The sequence below is a fragment of the Etheostoma spectabile genome, chromosome 15 (assembly GCF_008692095.1).
Source record: "Etheostoma spectabile isolate EspeVRDwgs_2016 chromosome 15, UIUC_Espe_1.0, whole genome shotgun sequence".
Lineage (NCBI taxonomy): Eukaryota > Metazoa > Chordata > Actinopteri > Perciformes > Percidae > Etheostoma > Etheostoma spectabile.
Genome location: NC_045747.1, coordinates 12,048,813 through 12,069,821, shown reverse-complemented (window position 1 = coordinate 12,069,821; position 21,009 = coordinate 12,048,813). Strand labels below are relative to the sequence as shown.

Here is a 21,009-nt window from a genome sequence, read left to right as displayed (position 1 = left end):
TGTATTGATATAGTCACAACATGTGTACATATCATGCTACCTTGTTGGGATCCAGTTTGTTTTTGTCCACTGGGTTGGAGTCCTTGATAATTTCAACCATCTCATCCCCAAACCTCTCAGAGTAAAACTCCTGTTCACCAAAAAGATTCATCTTCAGAAATACGTTTCTCATAAATCACTAATGACACCTTTATTAGTATCCTGAGTAGTATACATGCCTCAAGTCTGTGGGAGATCTCAGCCAATTTGGTGATTGATGGCTCCTTGTAGACAAACTCTTGTTCATCCAGGTCTCCAAACCGGCAACCATAGAAACCCACTCGGAAGTACGTCCCAAACATCCTCTAAACACTAAAGACGGGATGAAAAGATGAGATGATTTTCTAAACACCCTAGGGTAGTTTAAAAAAATACAAACAGAGCACAACAATCTTTCTGTTAAAAATAAGATGTGTGCAGCTGGGTGTTTTAGTATATGACTTTTGTGATTTTACACCTTGTCCTTTATTTTTCCAGTTAGTGCCACAGTTTTCTTTGTTCTTAATATAGGTACACATCAAGGTTACACAGCTGAAAATGCCCTCTTGTTATGTATTAAGATGATTATATTTAGGAATGGAAGAGCAACCGGTGTAAGACAAAGACAAAATATATATCTAGGCTGGAATGTTGTTTCAACACAGTAGGAGGGCGGTAAAAAGGGATGGTAACGGTTTTGTAACAGTGGCTTGACTATGTCAAAGTGTGAAAGCAAGTTTTGTTTACTCACCAGTAAGACATCATTCATACCAGAGAGGAGAACAAGAAATGGAGAATAAATAAAACATTGTCAATACAAAACAAAAAGGAATAGCTGAATTAGTTTGACCTTTAATTTAATATGCTCAATATACCAAATTAACATGTTACCTCCCATCCTGAACTCTGGAAAAGTGGAAAAAGAGAAGGCACATATCAGGGGGAATCCAGGACAAAACAAATGTTCTCATCAAGACAAACAGCCCAATTAATTGCTGGTGATTTCAGAGTTAACTATCAACTCACTTGGTTGTAGACTTTGTTAAAGGCATCCTGTAGCTTCCCGTGGACGGTAGCCAGCTTTTTGAAGTCTCTGTTGGCTTCATGGATGGGCAGCAGAATCTTGTACACTTCATTTATGGCCTCGTACATGGCGGCCTGGGGTTACGGCACAACGGAAAGCCAGTTTAAAACATACCACCCGATCACATAACACTCCTTCAGACAAATTAATGCTGTAACTTTGCTGTGTTAACATACAGTCTGTCACCATGTGGTCGGAGAATAAGAGTCGTACCATGTTAAAAGAGGCAGCTGCTTGCTCCAGGAGGCCCACCAGACCAGACTCGCTGAAGTACTTCCCAGCACAAATCCCCTCCTCCTCTGGAGACAAGACGTCATCGGATACGGCTGACTCTTCCAATACGTTGGATGAAACATTCTGAGGGAAAAACAGAAAAAGTCATAAAATCTTTATATTTGCACATTTCAACAATCACAGGCTTAAGTCTTGGTGCTCCAGTTTTTGGACAACATCCTATCTCATACTGCTGTAAGTAGAGGGAGTCACCAATTAAACAGCATGCACTGACCTGAAACGTGACACAACCAATTGGCAGGTAACGGCAATCCTCCAGCATGTTGAGGTATTCTGCTACGAGTGCTGCGCTGTGGACCAGACAGTGGGCAGCTTCAGCATGGTTGCCTCTCTCAGAATGTTTCCCTGCCATGTTCTGGAGCCACGTCAGACGCAGGTCAGGCGAGTTCTGGTAGCCCTTTGCAATTCTGAAGAAGAAGAAAAAAATGTTTCTTACAAATATTTGTGACACTTTCTTCTTGTTTGTAGATCTTATTAATGTGCATCACAGTACCTGTACATTAGGTCAATGAGCATCTCTGGATCCTGCTGATGCTCTTTCATCTTAACAGTGTCAGTAAGAATCATGTGCAGGTTGAACACTAGATCCTGGACCTGCAGTTTCAAAAGTACCACCCAGCACATTAGTATACAAGTCTCATTCATTCTTGCAGCTCCATATGGTACTTTGTACAGAGGCTGTTACATACCTGCTCTGGGAAAGGAGTGTCACGCAGCTCCAGGTCCTCTTCAGCATATGTCAGGATCGTCTTTAGCGAGTGGCGAAGATGCTCCTCATTAAAGTTTTGTGACGTTCCCACCAGTGATGACAGGGACATTGTGACTTGCATCTTTACTCGAGCAAAGTTCTGGTCCAAGGGCAAAATTAGGACAAATTGTAACTCATATTATTAAAGCGTCTATTCCTCAAACACCCTGTATTTGTCATGTAGATCCATTTTGTTTTACTTGCATGTCCTTGGTTATACCAAGAATATTAAAATAAAAATGATTCACAATACAGAGATAGTGTCTAGACTTACATTTCCAATCTCAAAGTTCTGCCTCATGAGCAGGTAAAGAGAGGCGGAGGCGTGACTTCTGACAGAGCCGACACTACTGCTGCAGTGACGTAGGAGACGCAGGCACAGGTCCGCACAAAGCTCTGTGTCCTCTTCAAACAGCATTTCTGGGAACTACAAACACAAACACACTTTCTCACTTTGCATACTCTTTACATAAAGATCTTTGTACAATGGTAAACCACATCAGATGCAATCTTGAGCAAATACATGTTATTATGTTATTGTTTGTTTCCCCTACAAGGTAAACAAAAATAATTTCTAAAATAAATAATTTCTTCATTTCTCTATTAACTTTTTACCATTTTTCTTTAATGAATATTTTTATTTTATTGCTTGTTATATGTTATTATATTTTATCTGATTATATTATATACGTCTTTTTATATTTACGGTCTTCAGGGCTCGTACACCTTTTCCAAGGTCAAATTCAAGCACTTTTCAAGCCCTTTCAAGGTTAATTTCTTTTCCAGCCCCTTACATCACCGTAAATTACATACCAATACATAGTCAAAATTTTTATTTAGTGTTTTTTTTTTACATTAAAAGACATAATGCTATAAACAGCCAAAATTGTTTCATAATAGCAGAAGGATCAAATATTTAGGCAAAACACAAGTTTTATTTTCAGAATGTGTCACTGTCTAAGTAGACTTTGCTTGCTATCTAACCTGCCTGAGTCAATGTAAGTGGGAGGATTTGAGCCAAATGACATGCAGCTGGGTCATTCTGTGTCAAATCAGACTAAATTCAGGAAAACAACTGCACCCTCTTAGATTTTGCTCAAAGTTTATGCTAACCTTAATGTCAGTCTTTTCACACTTTTTTCCCCAAATCTAGGGCATGCTGTACAAACTTGTAATAGTTCAGTCATATTGACAGTCTCTCTTGCTAACCTGAATAATACCTTGCATTATATAAATGTCCAGATATTGCTTCCCAGATAATGTGATTTTTACGCTGTAAAACTAAAGTAATTTCAAGGACTGAAAATATGAAGACATAGAATTTGAACAGAAATATTTTACAGGCCGTGGTTTTGGGACACATTCTTGATCTATTCAAGGTTTGATCAAAATATGAGACAGTAACAGCAACCCGTTATTCCATTTTAACCCAGAAGACTGACACAGACGGTGCGAAGGCACATCGCCTGAAAAATAGCCTATAGTAATTTTAAAAAATGTCATTGCCAAGACATGTACATGTATCTACTGGAATAGAGCAGTGTAAATATTACATAAGGCCATCCTCAACCTTACAGTGGGCTACTAGCTACGTAGTTAGTAATGGTCACTCAGCGTTTTGTTGTTAAACTGTGTGTAAAAAGAGCGGTGCCGTTAAATCACCGGTTTCAGGTACGTACTGTACCAGGGATTGTTTCTAATATGCAAAATGTGAAGTTATCACCAGCCATGAAGCAGGCAATTAGTGTGTATGGAGAAAACAAGTAAACCATTGGCTACACTGTTGCATGTAGTTCAAAATCAAGATCATGTTGTTTCACAATAAACTATATCAACATTTTATGTTGATGCACTACTATATATTCTTATTATTTTATTTCAACAAATCTTCATCTGCCTACTCCTGATCATTCTCTGCCTCTGTCCCTCTCTCTGAATCTGCAGCCTCCTCTTCTTCATCTTCCTCCTCCTGGTCACTAACTGCCTCTGTCCTTCTCTCTAAATCTGCAGACTCCTCTTCATCCCTGACAGTCAATTCTTCCTTTCCCTCTTCTCTTTCACTTATTTCTGCATCTCCTTCTGTGGTCTTATCCTGCTCTAACCCACCTGTTCTCTCCAGTTTACTGCCTTCTCCTTCATTTCCCTCCTTCTCTTCCTCCTGTGCATTACTTTGAATTTTTATTTTGTATTATGCTGTTCTTGTCTTTACTAAAATCAAAACTATTTAAAGAGCAGAATGCTCTTACAATTCACGAGGGAGCGATTTGACATTTGTAATAGATGTGCTGTTGTTGATGTTAACTCGCCTTTAGCATACATTACAAATTTAACTTTAAATTAAAAGTGTGTTTAAACTTCACCTGGGGAAACTGACTTCACTTTCAGAGGTTCTGGGGGACGTTGGCTATTAGACATATTCGAAAAATCTATTATGGAGTTTGACCTTATAAAACCAACTTTACCATAGTCTGTGACAGCTTGTCCTCGCTCGCTCCGCAGATACACAGACACTGTTTTTGATGTGATTTATCATGATATTTTAATTAAAAGTACTTGTATAATCGGAGTGACAATAAACTTCTTGAAACCTGAAAGGTGATAAAATTTTCTTCAGGATGAATAAAGTATCTATCTATCTATCTATCTATCTATCTATCTATCTATCTATCTATCTACTTATCTAATTAGTCTGTAGGTCAAAGTGTAAGAAAATGAATATGTAGGGAGAAGTTACACGTGTTGAGTGACTGTCAAAATATTTCAAGCTTCAAATATATTATATTGTTAAAAAAAACAACTAATAAAGCAACGGAAAACTATAATAGACAGGTCACAGATATACCTTAAAGACCAGAGTCCTTTGTGTAGTGAAGCAGTGCTGCAGGAAGAGGGCGCTCTGGTTGCCTGCCATGCTATGGAGGAGCACTCTCAGCACTCCACCCAGAACACTTTCCTTTAACTCTGATGCCACCACAGTCTGACAGAGGACAAATAGAGAGACACATCATATTACATTAAGGCAATTCTACATACAATGAACTGCACTGTGTGGTGATAATGATTACTTTACCTTGACTACAATCTCCAGTGTGTCCAGTACTATCAGAGAGGCCTCAGTAGCTAAGTTTCCATCCACCACAGAGTCCTGCTCCACCTCAGCTTTAGTCCTATAAGAGGTGTAATTTAACAACAATCAGTATCACATGTAGGCACTATTTAGATGATGAGACAGCATGGAATGCTATGTCCGTTATTTGAATTATAATCCAGAAATCTATCAGTAATTTAATTAAAGTGAACATACTTGTCGACCCTGTCTGTATTTTGTCTCCAATGAGTGACATTCTTTCTCCACCTAACATTCTCTTGGCTGCCGTAGGGACTTCTTTCTGGCAGAAACAAATTACAATTTCCATGAAGAAAAGTTTATAAAGACCTTAAATGAAAAAAAATCTGCCGACTCACACACAATACTGGCTACTCTCATGCTACTTACCTCTGCAGCGGCGGACCATCTCCTGACGAGCCCCAATGGTGCCCAGTATTGCCTCCTCCAGTCGGGCCTTCATGTCCTGAGATTTTTTAAATGTCAGGCTATTGATTCTCTCCAGAGTCTTTTTCCCCTACAACAACCAGCAAACATCACAGGACATGGACAAACAACAACAACAACAGGGAAAAACAAGATTATTTGGTCAAACAAATTCCACTTTACCACATATAAACATACCATGACCATAACTCAAAACACAAAAACTTTAGAAAAACAAAATTACAGCACACTGTATTATTGATAAATCAAGACATGTTGTTGAGAAAAAACCTTGGAGAAGAAGATTCAAGAGACGTTGGTGAATTCCACAGAAGCCTTTAATGAACAGTCAATTGAAGATAATTTAGGATCACAAAATATAGTGTGGGTGCCATCTCAACTTCTGAAGTTCCTGTCTTCCTGAAGGTGTATTTTAACTCCTGCTGGAGGCCTTACATTTAGTTGAACCTTCATTGTAAACAAAGATATTGAAGGCACCTTAAACACCGATGCTAAAGCCTAGTTCAGCCTATTTCTCTGAGAAGTATGCAAAGTGTGGTACAATTTACATAGCATGAGTTTGTAAGCTGGAAAGTACACCACACAGGCAACTTTCTTGAAACAACTACTGTCATAGTATCTGTGATAGTGTGCTGTAAATCTGGAACGTCCAAATTAAACAATAAATTGGTTTTGACTCCTATTGGGTGTATGGGAAATGAAAGACACTGCCTAGTTATTGTACCTTATATTCAAAGCAGGAGATACAGAGATGGAGCAGATCCAGCAGGCGGTTGATTTGCAGAACAGACAAATCAAAAACCCAGCGTTCCAGGAGAGCAGCATCTGCATTCTTCAGCACCCACAAGAAACACACCAAGAGAGTCCTGCTGCACTCAGCAGACAGAGAGCTGGACTGGCGCCCAGCCTGTTGAAGACAAACACACACAATCAGCACCAGTCTTTTAATCTGCTACAGTGCAAAAAGTCTGTCTACAGAAAAGGACAGAAAGTCACCTATAGGCTAAAAGGAGCAGTTGTAATTCAGGAAAAAAATAACATGGGAAAAATGCAAATGCTTTTTGACTAAGTGCTTTGAGTGATCATCTGTTAAAATAAGGCAGCAGCCTCCCACACAGAGGCTGATCTGTGACCTGTCAGTCTGTAGGGCCCGAGGAACAGCCTGACCCCTGCTGCTATCACTCACCACTGTGGGCAGAGCAAACGGGTTGGTTTTGACATGCGGCAAAGGAGAGCCAGCAATCGCCATGGCAACAGACTGACTGATAGTGTTGCCGCTGTCTGGGTCAGCATCGTCGGCGTGGGCTGAGGCATGGCGAACCCGAGCAAGCGAGGAGTCTAGAAAGAAATTAGACAAGCACTTTCAGGTGCAATAATACTGGAAATAAATGTGTGGAGGAAGTGGATAGCCATAACAATATCAGTGGGTTGCATATATGTTGTGCGTACCAGAGAAGTCATGGAGCTGATGCAATGTCTCCATGACGATGTGGATGAGGGGCAGATAGAGCTGAGCAATGTGGGCTCTGACCTGAGGGTCAGTGTAACGAGGGTCTGCATCATGGCTGCACAGTAAGGAGTGAAGCGCACTAATGGCCTTTTTATGAAGGAAGAAAACCCTATGGGAAAAAAACATTTACTGGATCAAACTCTGATGATCCCTATGGGGAAACTGAATAAAACTCCTGATTGTTATATATGCAACTAGTAAGAGCCTACCCTTCTCCATCAGGATCAAGTATGAGAGAGAGCTCAGTAAGCAGCAGGCCAGACAGGAAGTGCTGCTGGCGGAAAGGGACGGAGAGCTCAAACATGGTGGCCACACCCTGGTCTTGCACCATACTGGAAAACGCTGAACTCTGTGGATACAACAACCAATAGGAAGATGAGATTATGAACATCTTAAATCATTTAAATCATATGTTCCAGCCTGGTCAAGTACTTGTGAAGTGGTGGAAGAGGTGGAGGGGGAGGGGGAGGCTGGAGGGCTGAGAGTGGAGCACGGCAGGTTGAGGATGACGTAGTGCTCGTGGCTGCAGATGATACGAGTGAAGTCCACCCTTAGGGCAATCAGAGAGCTGGGGTTCTGCGCTGTGTGAAGCTTGTTGGCAATCTGTTTAACACATGTTTGTTTGAGACAGAAAAAGCTCTTTTAAAATATGCATGGGGAGTATTGGGATCACAGTGTTTTATATTAAAGGAAAACTGTGAGAGGAGCAATTGACACCTGTTTGTAGTAGGAGCGGATGAGGTTGAACACAAAGCCCCGGTCTATGAGAGACAAAAGGTCATTCAGGAAGAAGGCCAGACTGCTATTCAACCTCTCCACAAGCTCCACATCCTGAGAGAGAGGGAGATATTCATAGGGAGAGAGAGCACAGGAATAAGCAAAAGAGTACACATGATTAGATGAAAGGAAAGATAGGATTTCAAAAGTAAAACAGACGTGATTGTTTTTCTGGTCAGTGTACATTGGGTTATTTAAATTAATGATACTGATAAAGATCAAGCACTGTGTAAGAAACTTTCTATTATATAACAAAAACTTTAAAACAACATCTGACCATCTTTTATTATATTATACTTTCTTCATTGAAAACAACTGGCCACATTTCATTTGATTGAATTGCTTGTAGTGTGGATTGTGGGCTGTATACCTTGTGGTATCGATTGGCAATGTCTGCACTGATGGCACACACAAGTGCAGCAATGTCGTCCACAAAGCGGTCTGGAAAACGCTGACGCCTGGCAACGTCCAATTTCGAGGTCAGGAATAAGTGATGGGTCATGCTCTTTGTCTAGAGGAGAAGGCAAATAGTAAGAAAAATAGTCACCTAAAGAACATATTAGCTAACCTTCTACAAACAATGGTTGCTATAGAATGTGTGTTTTGAGGCTTGTTTTTGTAGGATTTCCTTAAGACTCTTAAGAAAGTGGTGTAACATTAATACCAATGTACAAAGAAATACTCACCATAAGCTGGAAGAAAAACCAAGCCTGCTGCAGCGCTGCTTCCCTCACTGCGCTGGTGCTGACCACCCACTGCAATGCAAGCTCCTCATGGAGCAGCTACACGTGGACCAATACAGAGCTAATTTAAGCTTACATGAACAAATCATTTTAGAAACTAAATGAGCTATTAAGATTAGTAATGTTTATTTTTTTCACAAGCTACGAGCTGTAACTGTGGTTTATAAAAGATAAGTGCAATTGTTTTATAGTTATACAGAATTCCTTAAGTTATTATTATTATTAAGTTATAAAGTGATAATAAAACATTTAACTAACTCATCTGTAAATCTGCTACGGATTGAGTCCTGGAATTTTCAGGCAAAAAAACTCTTAAACGTCAATGCATCAACAAAAATAAACACTCACACTAACTTACAGAAATTGTTAAAATGCCAGGAATGGTGATGACACGGAGAGTTGATGTATGCCAGGACATCAAAATGTGTTATTTTTGTTATGAAGAATGTCACTTTTACAGTTTGTTATAGTAGATGTCAGTTTTACCTTTTTGGTAATCTGCCTTGGGGGAACTGAAAACAAGGCCACGCTGTCCAGAAAGGCAGACATGCGATTGCAGCTGCGGTCGTTTGCCTGACATGGAGTGGTGGTGAGGTGAACACACAGATGAGGACAAAGTGATGTGAAAGTGAATGAATGGAAATGGATGGGTGGCCAGAGAACTCTCTTTGAACTCTGATGATCGCTAGGCTAGTAAGAAGTCTGATGAGCCCCAGGCAGAGATTATGTCTCTCAAACATAACAGGCGTAGTCTGTTAGTTGGCGGTGAGAAGATGAATTGTGAAAGACAGACAAGATGCAAAAAAAGTGTGACAGGTAGGACATGACTAACAAAGTGAGAGGCAGACAGAAACCCACACAATCTCTAAGGACTGATGTAGGAAATGACCCACAAGAGTTGATCAGAGATGGTTCAGGATGGAGGTGGTGAGGAGGAGGAGGAGGAGGAGGAGGAGGGATTTGGCACCTGCTTGAGCTCACAGCTGGAGTTGGGGTTTCGGCGTAGTACAGATCTGGAGCCCCCGGGGGCATAAGCAGAGTTTACCCAGGAGTGGGAGCGGTCAATACCCTGCCATAAGCCACCAGAGACACACACAAAACACATACACAAACACACAGTACGGCAAGAGGCAAGGGCACAGTGAGTAAAAGGGAAGGTAAATACTACACAATATTATATTTTTGAAGGATAAAACTGGGAAGAAACGAACAAGGGGCATGGAGTGTAGAAAAGTGAAGCTTGAATCAACAAAGAAAGCAGGAGAGGAAAGAACAAAGGAAGGGCTGGAGGTACTGAACAAAACACAAGGGACAGAGGCACCAAGCATAATTGCACATAAGCAGCATAATTAACTGTTGGCATAGTTATCAGTCAACCTGAGCTTATTGAATCTGTTAGGAGCCGAGACATAACAGACTGATATTGGATAAACACAAAGTAGGAATATGTCACAAGGGGTACCATAAAAACACAGACGTGATCATTTTTTGTCCTGCGGTTTCACTTTTTAATCTACTAGGAAAATAAACGGAGTATATAACAAGATGGTGATTCATTAAATATTCAAATATGAGACCATTTTCAAATTAAATGAATGCATACAATAAACAACAAACACCTATAAGAGCACAAATAAGAGCAAACACATACAATTTCAAGAAATGCATTATTTTAAGAACTCTAAAACTGAAAATAAAGTATTCAACCGCTTTCATGACTTTCAAAATGGTTTTAAGTCTTTAAGTACACACAAGTATAACCCATTTCGAAAGACAGGTGCCGCTCACCTTGTTTCCTATGATCCTCTGTACCTCTTCATCAGGAGAAATTGGAGTGCTAGCCAGGTCCGGGTTGGAGTTGCTGATACTTTTTGAGCGGGACAAGTGGAGGCTGCTTGGGCGGGCTGTTGCTCTCGATAAGGTGGCGTACTGCATAGGCAACTCGTAGGACTGCATGCCAGCTACTCATGGAGATGGACGAATAGAAATGTCACATTACTGTAGCAAGTCAACAGCCATTTCCCCAAACAAATGTCTGCCAGTGGTCTTGTAAAAGGCTCACTTACTTCTTCTCAGATTGCAGACTACACAGTTCAGATTGGTAACTCACCTGTCGAGGGTACTGCAGGTTCAGCGGTAGGTAGGCGGAAGCAGTAGTGGATGTAGGACAGCAGCAGGTTGTTGCGGCCGTGCTGGTCCTGGATCCCCTCCAGGTTTTTGTGGACCTGGTTGACCAATAAAGCCATAGCTTCAAAAGCAGCCCGGCCCAGGTTCACTGTGGATAAATTAAGAGTGAGAGCAGCAAGAGGCAGAATTTAAAACTTGGGCTGGGGAAAAAACACGCATGTCCATATCAGAACATTAACACAATTTGATTTACTTAGAAAGCAAGCAAGTCAAAAAGTGTTTTACAAATCAAAAAATACAACAAATTAAAATTAAATCTGGTCATCAACAAAGCAAAGAGAAAACCCCAGACAAAAATGTACAAGAACAAATAAAGCATGAGGTAAAATAAACGAAGAAAACAGACAGGTCACACGCTTACACATGCTATGTAAATGCCTGTCTGAACAGATGGGTTTTTTGCTGCACTTTAAAAGAGTCCACAGAGTCCAATGACCTTAAGCTTATTGGAAGAGCATTCAACAGTTTAGGAGCTACCGACTGAAAGGCACGGTCTCCTTGAGTTTTAATTCGAGATACACTAAAAAAACACTGAGCAGAGGACCTGAGAGCTCAGCATGTGGTGTACATGATGTACTGTGGAGCCTGGCCATTAAGGGCTCCGTAAGTAAGCACCAACATTTTTAAAGGAATTCTGAAATTAACAGGAGGCCAGTGCAGACATTATAATTATAAATATTATGTGACCATCTGTTGGAGCATGATTAGAGCCTTGCAACAACATTCTTCAGTTTGTAAACAGTGTACGGAAGATTGATTAAGACAGATAGAAAGTGAATTTCAATAGTCCTATCATGATGAGATAAAAGCCTGTATTAGCATCTCCATTTTAAATTTTTGACACAACAGACCTGAGTTTTGCTATGTTTCTTAGGTGGAAGAAACATGATTGAGTCAGAGTCCTATTATAGGAATAAAAAGTCTTTGATTGGTCGGAAAATCACACCAAGATTTTGAAGACAAGATCTAGAAGATGTGGACTAAGCTCCCAGGTTCTGCCTAATCGTTTATTGAATGTTATGAGGGGCAAAAATTGAAACTTCTGTTTTATCTGCATTCAACTGCAGAAAATTGTTTGCCATCCAGTTTTTAATTGTTTGGTACAGTAAGTTTATGACACTTATCAGGTTTAAATGAAAAATACAGCTGGATGTCACCAACATAAAGATGATAGGAGATGTTTCTAAAGCTACTGATAATTTGTCCAAGTGGAAGCATGTATACAGAGAATATGATGGGTCCCAGGACTGAGCCCTGAGGGACCCCACAAGCTGCCTTCACTTACAGAGACTGAAAAAGTCTCTCAATGAGAATATGGTGGTCCACAGTAAGGTCCAATAGAACCAAGACTGAACAATCTCTGGCATCTGCAGCCATCAACACATCATTTGAGACCTTAAGGAGGGCTGTTTTGGTGAAATACAGTTTACAGAAATCTGATTGAAATGTATCAAACACCCTGTGTAGTTCAAGTCTTTGAACAAGTTGCTTTTTAACAACTTTTCATAAAAAGATTTAAAAGAAAGGGCGTTGGAAGTAGACCTGTAGTTATCTGGCAAGGAGGGTTCCAGAAAGAGTGGTTTATAATGTTGATTGTACATGGGCCGATGGAATGAAGGACTTTTTTTTAAATAATGAGGTAGGTAGAATGTCAAGTTATATAAAGAGGTATGAAAGTGGCACCCAGCATATCTGAAGCCCTGCCTGGTGTGTCAATGAAGTTAAAAATAATAAAGATATGGATGTACCATTAGATGCATTCAGTATAGTAAATGAAACAGTTTTGTTGCCCAAAACAGTAATTATTATTCATCACCACGTTATCTACTCAAATGATCAGAATTAGCGTTTTAGCCTTGTTCTGAGAAGTGCACTTCAGAACTCACTTACCAATTTGGCCTGCAATGACCGGTGGGTAGACGATGAGCTGAATGAGCTTGTTGAGCAGCTGGTGTAAGAACCTGACACAGGTATCCAGTAGAGCCCCTCTCAGTGCAGCCATGCTGGCCTTCAGCTCCCCCTCCATGTTTGCCTCAGTTATTATGACATCCTTCAGGCGGAAGGGGAAGGAGTACTCTTCCAGAACATATACTAGAGTAAAGAACTTATCCAGATGGGGGTCCTAGAGTTAACAATTGAATAAATATTAAGTATCACTTGAACTGTGTGAATTTTAACTTGGCAGACATTTTGCAACCGTTGAAAATCCAATAGATTTTTGAGACAAGATCAAGGGTCTCTGGGATTTTCTGAATATAAAATGTTTCATTACATGCATCCACTGCTGATAGTATATGTACGCCTTCAGGCATATAATGCATTAGCAAAGAGTAAAGATGTGGTTAAACAAAACTTGATATCTCAAATGCCTAGTATAAACGCTCCAGTAAGTTCTATTTTCTCTCCAGACAAAGACTATGGGCATTTTCATTCACAAAAGATGGAAAGTATGGATGCTATTAGTTAAAATGTATTACAGTTTCAAAACCACGAGTTTTAAAAGGTGGGATTATAAAGAGCACATTTGTGTACCTGAGTATGAACCGAAGAGGCTGCCAGCACCTCAACATTGAACACTCCTTTGTGATTATCCACCCACTTCATGCCTGGGAGCTGAACCTGCCGCAGAGTGACATCCAACTCATTTAAGACTCTGTCCCCTCACAAAGGAGTAGGTAATGACAGGCAAACTGAAGTAAACACAATGTCTTTAAACACACTCACGTCCGGGGTGAGTACAGAGTAGCTAGGTGGGGGCTTTTCCACCGAGACAGGCAAACTGAAAGAGCCGGTGCGTAGACGGCCATGCTGCATCAGAGGGATCCACTGCAGGCAGAAGAAGAGACACACGATCGCTCACCCATGGCAAGGCAACAGAAGGAACAATCAAACAAGTGAGTGTGTGGGTGGAAGTATTAAATGTGGGCCAGCAAAAGGCATATACTCACGGTGTAGCCCACAGGGGCCTCCAGAGGGGTATTCTGTTTGGGCTGGCAGCTGATGTGGTAAAAGGTGAACAGCAGATGGTGGTTGTCTGTCAGATTGGCCGGAATCTTCATCTTGATTTCCTCATAGAACTCAGGAGACCTTTTTGAGCAAAAGTTAAAAAATTAGACAGACTCACAGGGCAACAGTGAGGATTAACAGGTGATTGAGCCTTACTTGTTATGGTAGATGATGGGAGTATACGCTTCTTGCATGAACTCAGGACAACTTGACTTCCCAAAGATGACCTGGTCAAAGGGGAGAGAATAACTACAGTTTTTCCATGACACACACAAAGACGTCCTTTGAAATAATCATCCTCACTGTAGTCTTGTCTATTAACTACTTTCAAACCTTTAAGATCTTGTCCATGAAATTTACTGTAATACTACGCTTGGAATAAAGATGTGTGTCTGATATGGCCCAGAAATGGACATATTGGTCTATTCAAAGGATTAACTGCTGGACAGAGAACCTTCTAGTGACAAACGCTGCACATACATAATTTTTCACAGTAAAGATCAAACATCTAAGCGAGGTAAAATGAGCAAAAAAACATTTTTGAGAAGGGTGCTGTAAATAGGCCTATTTTCACTCTATATTCATCTGCAAAAGTGTAATTAACAGTTTACATGGGGCGATCATTTTATATTGATACTTATTGCAAATTTTAGCCTTCCAAGTATACCATTCAACCTTTTGATATTCAAAAATAGTTAGTTAAAACACTAAATATTATTAAATGTAAGTAGTAGGGCTGTCGGTTAAACGTGTTATTAACAGAATAAATGCAAACCCATTTTAACTGTGTAAATTTTTTATCGAGAGATTAACGTTCTTGTTGGCCTAGCAAAATTTGTAGTTTTTTTTTTACATGCTGTTGCAAAAAACTAGTATCGTTAGAAAAACAACACCACCACACCGGACCAAGCTAGACCGGAAACAAAACAACAGGCACACCACACACACTTGTTTGGGCTTGCGAGCCAGCCAAAGAGTAGTAACATTACTTTTTGAGTGGATGGCAAGTGTGAGATGCCAAAATGGATGCCAATAACATTCTGAATGGAAAGTTTACTTTTTAAAAGTTGCCAAATGGTTTCATTGGCAAGACCAAAGTAGTGTCTGTTTTGTCGTTGTGAACTGAGCTATCATCGCAGTCTGAAATACCACTTGATGGCCAAGCACACAGCTGATGCCAATTATCCCCCCCTCGTCAAAGTGTTTTTTCACCCTTTTATTGATTGACAGTGTTACATTGAGTGAGAGATTATTTGCTCCAATTGTGAATGACTTCTCCAAGTGAGAATGTTAATGTGACAATGAACACTACAGTAGGCTATATACCAATGTTGTTTTCAATAAAAAAAATATTTGCACAAAGCAAGCCGATCCACTTTTCCATGTTGAGAAGAGCATTCAATTGAGAAAAAAATAATGAAACAAAAGAAATCAAGGGACAATTAGAATAGATAAAAATGTGTGATTAATTGCGGGTTAACGATGACATTAATGCGACTAATCCCAATTAAATATTGTAATCGTTTGTCAGCACTAGTAAGTAGATGTCCCTTCCCTCTGTGCTCAACCAATAGGCCCCTTGACGAAGTTCACTCTTCCAAGCAGACATCAGATATTATTTCACTGCCTCAAGCGGTTCTTTGTGACTGGAGTTTTATTTTCCTCAGAACATGGCAGTCACTTATTATATTTGACTGTGACTCACCGGCAAAGCTTGACTGGGATCCTCTGCTGCCATGAACTGAACCTTCACAGCAATGTTCCTTACTGACCCCTGACGACTGCTGAAGTTCAGACTTTGTGGGTAAACATAGAGCAAGTTCCTGAAAGGCAAAATGATGCAAGGCAGAGAATGAGAAAGATGAAAAGGACAGAATACAAAATAAAAAACATTCTGAAAGAGTTGAAGGAACACCGTTTGTTAATTGTACTTAAATGACAATCACATAATAGTTGAAGGGAGGCAGTTTTACACCACGGTGTCAGCTTATGTTTCTGACAACCTACAAAAGCATTTAATAGTCCTATCTCAGAAAAAAAAGATAAGTGTCATGTGTGCACATGGGAAAAGTGTTAGCCAGTATTGGATTGGTAAAAGTCACCTTAACTGCTGTCCAAATCAAACATTAGAGGTTATTTGTTCATATTTTGAAACAGCTGAGTTTATCCACATGTCAAGAGAAAATGATCTTTAAATTAAACATTAAATGTGAAGATTATATGATACTGCTCATACATTTTCTTTATCAAACACAAGAGTTGGTACTTTGGTATGCAGTTCTCATGTGTGTGACCAAAATTACAAAATTAGTCTCTCAGGGTTTAAACTTCAAGGTAGGGTCCCTGAGTCTAAGGTCACGGACAAGACCTGTGATCGAATCACAGCTGAGCTAATGTTTTACCATGGTATTGGTACATCCAATATAAGGCACACTGACCAGACTCCAAATTCATCATCCATTGGTTATTCTGATGATGCTGAGGTCTGCAAAGCTCTGATAGACAAATACGCATTTTATAGCCTTATTTCCTCTTTTTCAATACTTTACATTAAGCAAGTTTACTCCTTAACTGGCTGAATTATTTATTTATTTTTTTAAATCACCAACTTGTGAACAACTTTTGAAACAGACAACTAGACTACAATTGTAAGTGATTGGTATCATGAAGATGACCTGGGGCCTGTGCCTGCTTTGTTTGGCTGGGTGTTTAAGGGCAGTCCATGCAGGTCCTGTCAAGAAGACCGGCAAGATGGCAGACAAGGCAGCGCCACAGGAAGACGTCAACGTGCTCATGTTTGGTGTCATACAGTTCAGCGAATCCCTTAACTATGTTTATGAAACCACTGAGGCAAAGATAGCTAGAATCAGCCAGACTCTGAGGAGCCATGAGGAGACTCTCCAAAAGCTGGAGAGGGAGACTGAACAGGCTGCACAAGTGGAAAAGCAGATTAAAGAAGTGACACAGTTGCTACAGGTAAGAAAACACAGAAATATGTAAACAATGGATTTCGTATGTGCTGTTGAATGGTTGTGTTATTACAAAACATTTATATAAGATCTAAAAAGGCACAAGATGAAGGAGTAGAGGACGATAGAGGCAGTATGTCAAGTATGTAAAGTCCTCATCAGATTAAATCTGTGTGTTTGTCAGCTCTCAAGAGAAAAAAAAGAACGGACATGACATAAAGCAGCATTTTGTAACTGATCATGCTTGGTCAACTCACTCTTCTTTTGTAAGACACACTATCATCATGTGATTTTAAAATGTATTTTCCTGATGTACAGATTAATGTAACTCTTTCATCTGAGATATAAGAGTGAGTGTTATCAAAATGCTGCATGTTACAGTGTTGGACAGGCAGCTGCCAGCTGCACTGGGATCAGAGTTGGGGGAAGAGAATAACATATGCGGATGCTCTTTTGACAGGCCCAGATGTCTAAGCAACAGGCTCAGACCAAGACAACTAAAGACTGGCTGGCCAGCATGGAACAGGAAGAGGTGGAGCTGAAAACAAAAGTGAAGAAGTTGGAGATGTATCTCAACACTAACATCAGCATCAAAGAGCTGCAGGTAACAGACAGCTGAAAATCTCTCTGTAGTTACTACTTACAGATAGAAGAAACAGCCTCACACCAGCCTGCCAATATTCACTTTTGCTTAATGCAAAAGCACGAGGCAATTTTACATTTTTTTAACACTAATTTCCAATTTCTTACATTAAATAGTTTACTTTAACTACATTCCTGTTTTTAGGACAGAGCAAAGGAGCAATCCAACGTCTTAAAGGGTTTACAGCATTTGAGCAAGTTCCAAAAAGAGAATGTTGAGAGTCAGAATGAGCAGCTCTCCAAACTGCAGATGATGGTAATTCACATGTTCAAAATGTGTTGTTTTAAACTTTTGATGTTTTCATTAAATAAATTAACCGTTTTTATTTTCTTCCAGAGTGAAACTATGAGATAGTTATTTTAAGATTCACCACTGAGGTCTCCCAGTCTACGCAGTCTCAACTCTGAAACGTCACTTCCTTCAAACCCTGCGATGTCTGCCATAGAGCTACTCTATAGCCAGAAAATACTTTTTATTAGTACTCTTAGGATTATGTCCTTGTTGTTGCAGCTCTTTTTTGTTTTGGCTTTGATGTACTTAGTAACCTTTTAAAATAAAGTCATTAAATTATTTAGAATTTTGTTTCAGTATCTTGTGTTATCTGGAATTACATCAAATATTTTTATATATTAAAAAAAATGCTTTATATAATCTCCAAAACAGTTATATAAAAACAAAATTAAAATTCAGAACCTGCTGTCCTTTTTTCATAAAACCACAGACCAAAGTGAAAGAAGAACAACTCCATAAAAAAATCAATATTCAAACAAACAGCATGCAATGAAGGGGTGAATGTATATTTGTTCTATGGGTCAACATATAGTGTGTGTTGGGGCTGTGCAATTAATTGAATTTTGATTTCAATTTTGATCCCAACAGTCACCAAAATAGAATAAATCGGAAAAAAACGATTATTTGCCATGGTCTGTTTTGCAAGAACACTCTTATTTTCTTTTGTGTTCTGAATGATACACGCACGCGCGCAGCGCAATTCCGCCCAATTTAAAAAACTCAGCTCAAGTAAAGAGGGCAGAAGGAGTGCAGCCACAGCAGGCAAAACCAACTCCATTGTCTGGGAAAAGTTAACGTTAGCTAACCCTGCTGTCCCTCTGCTTTGCCGCTTTAGACGTTGCATTTACCCAACACGCTGTATTCACTTACTGTTTATAACTTTTTCCAGCTGGGTGCATAGGCCTACCACTCAAAACAAACATGAAAAAACATAGTAATGTTCCCTCAGAATTTAGTTTTCTTGTTAAACTTTATGTAAAATTAGTCAACATGAGTCACATATTATTATTCTAAGGTAACGTCTATGTGCTGCATTTTTCCTTTGGTAGCTAGTAAATAAGACCACTGAGGGCAACATTATTGTTCATATTTTAGCTCAATGTTTAGTAATGACAGTAGGCTAGTAGTGGGCACAGGGAATAAAAATGTGACATGTGATGCAATATTGTGTTATGTATCTGGAATTGTACATTAGCTGTGTAAAGTTATGTGTGATAGCTCTAAAATCTGAACCGACTAAAGGCAGTTAGGGCTGCACAATTAATCGAATTTTAATTGCAATCACGATTTTGACTTTGTTTTTTTTGCATAGCCCATATACCGCTTGGTTCACCGCTGTCTGACCATGTGCCAGTCAGAGTTGTTCTTTGCAAACCGTGCAGCTTAGTTTCTAGATGTAGACAGTCACAGAGGACAGAGTAACGGGAAGAAAACTCAACAGATAGCAGTCGTCTGTTAGCTGTTAGCTCCTCTAGGACGCACCGGCGCTAATGTCCTCGCATCCGCTGCAATGCTGTTTATATTGATATGGTTTAATTTTGTGTTACATGACCCATTTCGTCTGTAAAGCCGTGCCTGTGTGGGATCTCTCCTCTACTCTCTCCTCTTACTCTCCGCGCAGCCCCGCCACACAGCGCCGGTCCACACTTCTGACATTTGTCTACAGTTTTAATTGTTATTAACACAGCTGTATATTGTTAAGTATGAGGGGCAAACCTGTATTTCTACCAGTGTTTCCGCGGGTAACTCTGCTATCGCGGCCGCCACGGCGAAGAACACAGAAGAAGTTATTGAATGCAACTAACTTCAGTTGGTAGAGTAACAGCGTGGGAGACGGAGCTGCTGGTCCTGGACCTGGGCCAGAGATGTGACCCACGGCCAGAATATCATAGTTCATAAAAATGCAGCGCAGTGACAATACAGACATTTCATACACACAACGTGTGTTCGCCATTCGACCCGTGCTGGACCCGTTCATAATGATCAGCCGTCTCTCTGTGAGTGGCGTCCATCACACTCCCTCTCGCAGTTATAAATAGCCTATGTGACGTTAAAATTTGTTTTGTTTAAAATCAACAAATAATTGTGATCAAAACGTTGATCAAAATAATCGTGATTATCATTTTGGCCATAATCGTGCAGCCCTAACGGCAGTAAAACACATTTTATTTTGATCCAACGACTCTTTCTGTCAGATAAAGGACACTAAAAGATTATACCCTGGACACTACCCATTATATCCAAAGGTTAATAAGTAATCGTGTTAAATAATTGTGATTTCAATATTGACCAAAAGTAATCGTGATTACTATTTTTCCCATAATCAAGCAGCCCTAGTGTGTGTATACATGTGTGTATGTGTGATAGGTAAACACTCACCTGTAGGTGGTGTGCGGTGTGTATACACAGCGAGCAGGGAACTCCAGCACGTCTTTGGTTGGGCGAACACGCAGGTCAGGGTAAGGCTTCACATGAAGCAGCTCTGGTGACAGGCAGTAATGAGGTGAGTCCGGAGCTGGAGAGATGTCAATCTTCAATTGGGCTGAGGGACAAAATAATTCATGAAGAACCAACCAACCAAGATAGAAAAACTGCTCATCACAAATCCTTCATCAACCTTTCCACATGAACTCAGACAATTTCACATAAACATTAACTATGCACTATAGCATATCGCGTTTACCTGTGACAGGCCTTAGTCGTCGCAGAACAGAGGACGGTCTGCGCATATCTGCCAGATACTTGTAGAGGTCCTCATCACTCAGTCTGTCCCCCTCCTTCATGTGCACAAACAGAAGAACAGAGTTTGCATTGGGCTTACTAAACGCCTAATTATAATATAGTTATAATAGCTGTCATTTCTATAAAAGAGCAACGACGTACTATCCTATAATGGTAACAACTCATAAAATGATTCGTGGTCAAAACATTTGAATACATGTTTTTGGCGGGATAGTGCTTGTAATAATCTGCATTTAATCTTATTACACTAATAGAAAAAAATGTATAACATCAAAATCATGGATTTTCCTGGAAAAACTACAATTATATATTTATATTCCCAGAATTATAATACTCTCTCTTGCCGATTCCCCTTAACTTCTATAATGACAAGTTTCTAGCCTCTTTAAAAGAAATCCATCCTTGATTCATAGGTTGTCTAAAATATAACAGGCTAGACAAATC

At 39.9% G+C, this 21,009-nt stretch overlaps 1 protein-coding gene across 4 annotated transcripts in view; it reads right to left on the bottom strand.

Moving 5' to 3' along the window:
• dock6 (dedicator of cytokinesis 6) overlaps window positions 1–21,009 on the bottom strand; it is a 31,780-nt gene that overhangs the window by 3,182 nt on the left and 7,589 nt on the right. Inside the window, exons 13-45 of one of the 4 annotated variants that reach the window (XM_032537441.1) lie at window positions 20,507–20,600; window positions 20,203–20,365; window positions 15,626–15,743; window positions 14,077–14,147; window positions 13,863–14,001; window positions 13,639–13,740; window positions 13,447–13,533; window positions 12,805–13,036; window positions 10,838–11,002; window positions 10,516–10,688; window positions 9,695–9,796; window positions 9,214–9,300; window positions 8,671–8,766; window positions 8,355–8,495; window positions 7,925–8,038; window positions 7,640–7,810; window positions 7,417–7,556; window positions 7,147–7,316; window positions 6,884–7,035; window positions 6,422–6,604; window positions 5,641–5,767; window positions 5,449–5,533; window positions 5,215–5,311; window positions 4,987–5,121; window positions 2,419–2,571; window positions 2,086–2,244; window positions 1,890–1,990; window positions 1,611–1,803; window positions 1,316–1,459; window positions 1,045–1,176; window positions 910–924; window positions 219–344; window positions 41–130 (exon numbers count right to left, since the gene is read on the bottom strand). In XM_032537441.1, the coding sequence (XP_032393332.1) occupies window positions 41–130; window positions 219–344; window positions 910–924; window positions 1,045–1,176; window positions 1,316–1,459; window positions 1,611–1,803; window positions 1,890–1,990; window positions 2,086–2,244; window positions 2,419–2,571; window positions 4,987–5,121; window positions 5,215–5,311; window positions 5,449–5,533; window positions 5,641–5,767; window positions 6,422–6,604; window positions 6,884–7,035; window positions 7,147–7,316; window positions 7,417–7,556; window positions 7,640–7,810; window positions 7,925–8,038; window positions 8,355–8,495; window positions 8,671–8,766; window positions 9,214–9,300; window positions 9,695–9,796; window positions 10,516–10,688; window positions 10,838–11,002; window positions 12,805–13,036; window positions 13,447–13,533; window positions 13,639–13,740; window positions 13,863–14,001; window positions 14,077–14,147; window positions 15,626–15,743; window positions 20,203–20,365; window positions 20,507–20,600 (4,257 nt within the window). Of the gene's footprint in view, window positions 1–40; window positions 131–218; window positions 345–909; window positions 925–1,044; window positions 1,177–1,315; window positions 1,460–1,610; window positions 1,804–1,889; window positions 1,991–2,085; window positions 2,245–2,418; window positions 2,572–4,986; window positions 5,122–5,214; window positions 5,312–5,448; window positions 5,534–5,640; window positions 5,768–6,421; window positions 6,605–6,883; window positions 7,036–7,146; window positions 7,317–7,416; window positions 7,557–7,639; window positions 7,811–7,924; window positions 8,039–8,354; window positions 8,496–8,670; window positions 8,767–9,010; window positions 9,571–9,609; window positions 9,797–10,515; window positions 10,689–10,837; window positions 11,003–12,804; window positions 13,037–13,446; window positions 13,534–13,638; window positions 13,741–13,862; window positions 14,002–14,076; window positions 14,148–15,625; window positions 15,744–20,202; window positions 20,366–20,506; window positions 20,601–21,009 lie in introns of those variants that run through there. The other 3 variants (XM_032537442.1, XM_032537443.1, XM_032537444.1) reach the window with 3 other exon arrangements.